Source organism: Vombatus ursinus, unplaced genomic scaffold (genome assembly GCF_900497805.2).
Source record: "Vombatus ursinus unplaced genomic scaffold, bare-nosed wombat genome assembly UNPS02003816.1, whole genome shotgun sequence".
NCBI lineage: Eukaryota > Metazoa > Chordata > Mammalia > Diprotodontia > Vombatidae > Vombatus > Vombatus ursinus.
Window position 1 is genome coordinate 3058 of NW_020943594.1, and position 6047 is coordinate 9104.

The 6047-nt window shown below is 38.8% G+C and overlaps 1 protein-coding gene across 1 annotated transcript; it reads right to left on the minus strand.

The window, feature by feature from the left end:
- Positions 1–1401: 1401 nt before the first annotated feature.
- Positions 1402–5982, minus strand: LOC114052887 (host cell factor 1-like). The gene is made up of 4 exons (XM_027875660.1): positions 5781–5982; positions 3004–3152; positions 2322–2482; positions 1402–1771 (listed from the first exon to the last, which is right to left on the minus strand). The coding sequence occupies exons 1-4, from the start codon at positions 5980–5982 to the stop codon at positions 1420–1422; spliced, it is 864 nt and encodes a 287-aa protein (XP_027731461.1). The 3' UTR covers positions 1402–1419.
- Positions 5983–6047: the final 65 nt, after the last annotated feature.

A 6047-nucleotide genomic window follows, 5' to 3' on the forward strand; every position in this document is an offset into this window, starting at 1 on the left:
TCTTGGGACCACATGCAGTCTGAAGAGAGATTTCTGGGGTCTCTGTTACAACCTAGCTCCAGACCCTCTACTGTGATTCATGCCATCCTGGGTGGATTTCCTGTTGTCCATTGACCTTTCTTGACCTAGGGCTTTCTGTTGGGGAATTCTAGTGTCGCTCTGAACCATGAGACTGTATGATATCCCCGGGTTGCTCAAGCATCTATTTTAGGAAGTCTATAGTGGAGTCGAGGCTTGGGCCCCTTGCTGAGAATGCTATGCCCATAGGTGCTTTCTATGAGGCAGATTCTTCTTATCGTTCCTTGGGTTTCCATTTCACATGATTGTGGTTGACCTTCAGCTTTCTGTGTACACACAAGTATTTTCATGGGACAACATGGGACAACAAGATTTGTGTTGGAGCCCAGTTTCGGGCCTCTCCAATTGCGGCAATTCTCTATGGAATGACTGTAGGGGATCGTTACTAGAGGCCACGTTTCGCTGCCCTGCTGTGAATGATTTTCCATGGCTGGATTTTATGTTACACATTCCACTTCTCTTTGCCTGGGTCTCGATATCAGGCCATTCACGTACACTTCCTGTTTTCCATGTGTAGAATGCATTGATCTTAGGATGGAGTGAAGTCTCCAGATAGATTTCTGTGTTCTCTGCTAGAGCCTATCCTCAGCCTTCCTACTGTGAGGGATGGAATTCTAGGTGGTTTTTTGTTGTCTATTCACTTTCCTTTTCCAGGGGTATCCTTTTGGAGCATTTTGGTCTAGTTCTTGATATGCTTTTGGATATCCTTCTGGAATTTCTCAGATCAATAGACTGTTGGTGGATAGATGATAGGGAATCTGGATTAGAGGCCACTCTAGGCCCCCTTCCTGTGAATGACCATCCCCTGGGCAGATTATTAGTTCCAGACTCCTCTTTTCTTCACCTGGGCCCACGTGAGGAGAGATTCTGGTCCACCTCCTGCTTTCCAGAAAATCAAAAGGAATTTCTTGGATCTACATCTATGTGGTTAGATACTAGGGGTGTCTGCTAGAGCCCAGCTTGGTGCCCCTGGCTTTGATCAGAAGCATCCTAGTTGGGTTTTCTGGTACACATTCTTCTTTTCTTTACCTGGGTTTTCCTTTTTGAAGAGATTCTGAACCAGTTGTTGTTGTCCAGAAGCAGATTACCCATGCTATAAATATTCCTTCTTGTTCAGTCATGTCACTTGGGTCTGACTCTTTGTAACCCCATTTTCTTTGCAGAGATACTTGGAACGGTTTGCCATTTTCTTCTCCAGCTCATTTTCTACAGATGGGGAATCTGAGGTAAATGGTTAAATGACTTGCCCGAGGGTCACACAGCCAGTGTCAAGTGTCTGAGGCTATATTTGAACTCAGAAAGAGGAGTGCCCCTGATGCCAAGCCCAGTACTCTCACTTTGTCAACAACTGTTTGAAAAGCACAACTGAGATAACACACTTCCAGTGTAAGCCTCACTCAGTAAGTTCCAAGAGTCCCAGATGGCAGCCTCTATATAGAATACTTTAGTCAACTTACATACTGTTCCATTCTTAAGCACCTTACCAATATCTAAGGTCCAGAGATCACCCAGCCTGCAGCCACTCATTCCCCCATAAATCACCAGCTTGGATTTCTTCTTGTCGTTTTCTGTGTAAACTACAGCTGTGTGGGACTCTCTGGGTGGGGGCAAGATTCCATAGGTAACAGGAATATCCCAAGCCACCACACCTGAACCTGGACATAACTCTGGGATGTAGAGATCATTCAGATACCTAAAACAAAAAAAAAAGAATGGATGGGAAAGAGAGAAAAACAAAGGGACATGTCAAGTTCCAATGATGAGTTGATCAATGATATGAAATGGATCTGAATTCTAGATGTTTCATAAATCACTAAGGACCAGTACAGAGAATAAACAAAGCTTCATGTCAAAATGAGGTTTGTGTTCCTGGTTAATAAGTTCTCTGCTATTGAACACAGTCTATTCAACCCCACCCATAAACAAGGAAGTACATATACTAGAAAATCCATAGAATTCTGAAATTGAAGTTGAATATAAAAAGAGCTAACTCTATTCTTTCCTTAGAATATAAAATATATGCCTATATACCCAAGCTTAAGGTACCAAATTGCATTACAGAATTTAAAACATTAAGAGTGTTAACTATCTTAACTACAATTTATCCCATAGTCATATAATCAATTTAGCTGTCCCCAAAAATATCACAATATCTCTAAGATACTGTGATTTAAGAGTTCAAATTATTTGAGAAGACCTAATGGTATTCCAGAAGTATTCTATACTGAATAATGTCACCTGACCTTGGAATGTTATTCTTGGGATCTTCACTGTCATTGGCCAGACCCCCAAAGAGGTAACACTTGTTTCCCACAAGAGAGAAGCTATGTCCTAGCCGGGGACAGGGAGGAGGTCCATTCTTAGGTGTTTTCTCTTTGAGCCTTTTCCATTCCCACTTGCTTGCCTATATCAAAAAAGCAAAAAATATCAATTAACTCCCTAAAGTAAATGCCAAAGCAAAAAAAGTCACATGTGGGATGGTGTCTCACAGGGTAAACCAAATTCCTAATCTGGGTAGATAAGGCATTTTTTCCACATCTTCTCCAAAGGAAAACAACTTGATTTGCACATACTAAAATCTAATTCTCTTCATTCTAATCTTTTTCAATCATCAAGAAGTTAGCATAGGGGCAGCTAGATGGCACATGGATAGAGCACTGGCCCTGTATTCAGGAAGACCTGAATTCAAATCTGGCCTCAGACACTTGACACTGGTTGTGTGACCTTGAGCAAGTCACTTCACCCCACTGCCAAGCAAAAAACAACAAAACTCAACAAGAAAAAAGTATAAAAATTCTGACAGGTTAAGTAAAGTTCTTAGTCTTAGGGGTAGGCAGGTTATAACCTGCTTTGCTTTAAGATAAAACAATGCCTATTCCATACTACATATGAGAAAGAGTTGGTGCTATAAAACAAATGTATTACCTGTAATTCATAGAGATCACTGCTATACTTTCCATACTCCACCATCCCACCAAAGACCAAAAGGCGAGTTCCATCACAGACAAAGCCATAGGCTGCACAGCCTGGAGGAATGTCTCCTCGAACAGCAGGGATAAACCATTGATTGGTTGCTAAAAAGCAAAAGAAAACAGTGGTCAAAAGCTACTGGGACAAGAGCAATATCTAACATTACAGTTATCCCTTCTACATCATGACTTTCCACACTGAAGTTTCTATATGTTGATGGTCAGCATAAGAAATTAAATGGGAATTATAAATTGGAAAGAGAAATGCTCACAGCTGAGCAATGAGGGCTTTTTCATGGGAACAGCCAGGAAGCTGGTGTCACTGACCTTTCCACAACTTTTACTCTTATGACTACTGTGGCTTCTGTTATCAAAACACTAAAACTATTCCATCTGCATAATCTTGTTTACCAAACAATCCAAAGTACCTATCTATAAGTTTCAGGTGATACTTTCTATACCCCATTTCCTTCACAGAATATTACCTGCTTCTAGTCTGAATTAGTTGATATAAATAATAGTTATAACTGATTTCTCCTGTTCTTCTTGTCTCTATGGTTATTAAGTCACTGGCAATCTAAGAAAACACATTGCACTACAATACTGAGAATCCTCCCTAGAATTAAAGTATTTTCTCTTATTCAGCCCCACACCCTAACTCCTACTAAGTCTATCACTGGAGTCTTTAAGTCAATACTCTTTTTGGTAACCAAAGTATACAGAGCCCAAGGAATTACTTTTACTATATGTCTCCCCCATCCCTATTCACAGCTAATGATTAGATTAAGTCTCACAACTTATGGTGATTGTATATATTACCTATTATACTACCTTAAATGCAACAAGGTAGTCTTTTTATTTTTCTCTAATTTATTCTCTAAATCTCACACTCTACAGAAGGTATTCCAAACTTTTTCCTCTCACTAAGCCTCCCATATAACCCTCTGCCTTCACTGTCTCATTTGAGCACTTCCCCACTTACTTTACTGAGAAAATTCAAGCCATTCAATATAAGCTCTCTTATCTAACTCTATTCATCTCAAAATTACTTGATAGTTTCTCTCCTTACCGAGAAATTTACATTCCCTTCCCTCCGTGCTTCCTTTGCAGAGACTACAGTTTTTCTTCAGTTTTGCACTTTTCAACTTATGAAATACTGCTACCTACCCCTTTTTTCTAAATATACTAGGTCTGGGGGTCAGCAAGGTGGCACAGTGGATGGAGCGCCAGCCCTGGATTCAAGAGGACCTGAGTTCAAATATGGCCTCAGACACATAACACTTACTAGCTGTGTGACCCTGGGCAAGTCACTTAACCCCCACTGCCCAATCAAAAAAATGAAATTAAAAAATAAAATAAGAGAGACTGGAATTCCTTAAAAAAAAACAACAACTAGGTTTTACTCCTATCTTTTCTGACTATTCCTCTGTCTCTGCTACTGATTCATTTGTACTATAGCCTCAAATTCTATACGCTCTCTGAGATTGCTGGGTGGCACTGGGCCTGAAGTCAGGACGACCTGGGCAACTCACTTTTTTGCACCAGTTTCTTCATCTGTAAAATGGGGATAATAATAGCACCTGTTTCCCATGCTTGTTGTGAGGATCAAATGAAATAATAATGGTAAAGTGCTTAGCTCAATGCATGGCACCTAGAGTCAGTACTATACTAAATGATAATTATTCTTTTTATTCTATACTTTTGGCAAGTTTATCAGCTCCTATGGGTTTAACTAAATCTCTACACAAACAAGCCAGCACACAAATGCTTTGTTAGAACTTTCATACATTTTCATTCTAATATACTACAACTTTTACATTCATGGAAAAAAAAAACTAGAATCATGCCTCAAAGTTATTAAACTGTATATTCTCTGTAACACTAAGAAATAATCCACCAGGTATTTGAGGTACATACTATACACAAACACTGACACGTGCACACCCATACCTTACGTTTTTTGTGATCCTGTAGTCTTTTCCTTTCTCTAGATTTGTACATACTGTGCAAGACAAGGAGCTGTTATTGTATATAATATGTGAATTTTTCAGTTGTTGGTATCCCCAGTGCTTAACATAGTGTCCAGCACACTGCAGGCTTTCAATAAATACTTGTTGGGAGATGTGATTGTTTTTTTATAACAAATGCATATACTTTGAATCTTTAAAAAGACTTACTTATCACCTAATCTGATTTGGACTTGGAGCCAGTTATTTTGGTACTTTTGAAACTTACTTTCAATTCTAATTTTTTATTAATTAATCTTCATCAAACTTAATAATATCATACAAAAGTTTATTAAAATTAATTTTAAGGCATTATAATTAAATTTCAACAACTGAATAATATTAATGAATCTTAATTTATGGGGTACAGAATTTTTTTTATTTTCAAATTGTGTAATTTCCATATTTTTTGTTAAGATCAAACTGTATAAAAATGTTATTTTATCATTTTCACCTGACATAAAGGAGTGTGATTTTTAATAAGTATTAAATTATTAATGAGTTATGGGAAAAGGGGCAAATTTTTGTTTGTGGAGTTCAAGCAAATTCATTGATAAATTAAAAGAATTAAAAGAAGGGGTAGAAAAAATATGAAACGTTCTGAGAAAAATTAGGTTTATGCTTTCCGGTTTTGAATAAATCTGAAAGCTTTTGGGAGGGAATTGTATTTGGGGCTTATACGTGACCTGCAAAATGGCTGTAAAGGAGTGATAAACATTCTACGTACCTGTGTTATATACATGTAGTTCATCCACGATGCCTTCGTTGCCACCACCGAAAACTACGATAAGTTCTTTAATACATGCAGCTCGATGACCATGTCGAGGCCGGGGTACAGGGCCAGAGCAACCAACTACACGTTTCCAGCGTGGTTGCAGGGTTAGAGATGAAGGGGCCGCTGCCTGCACTACGGCAGGTGCCGCAGCCATAGGAACTGAGTGAAAGAAACGACATGAAAATCTTTTGTCTCAAGTTTTTGTATAAAGTTCCCCCC

Excerpts from the sequence above, each read along its gene's own strand:
- LOC114052887 (XM_027875660.1), bottom strand. The coding sequence starts at position 5,982 with ATGGCTGCGGCACCTGCCGTAGTGCAGGCAGCGGCCCCTTCATCTCTA. Across the intron at positions 2,483-3,003 it reads GTGATCTCTATGAATTACAG|GCAAGCAAGTGGGAATGGAA; the intron begins GTAATACATTTG and ends TTTTTGATATAG. Across the intron at positions 1,772-2,321 it reads CCCAAGAATAACATTCCAAG|GTATCTGAATGATCTCTACA; the intron begins GTCAGGTGACAT and ends TTTTTGTTTTAG.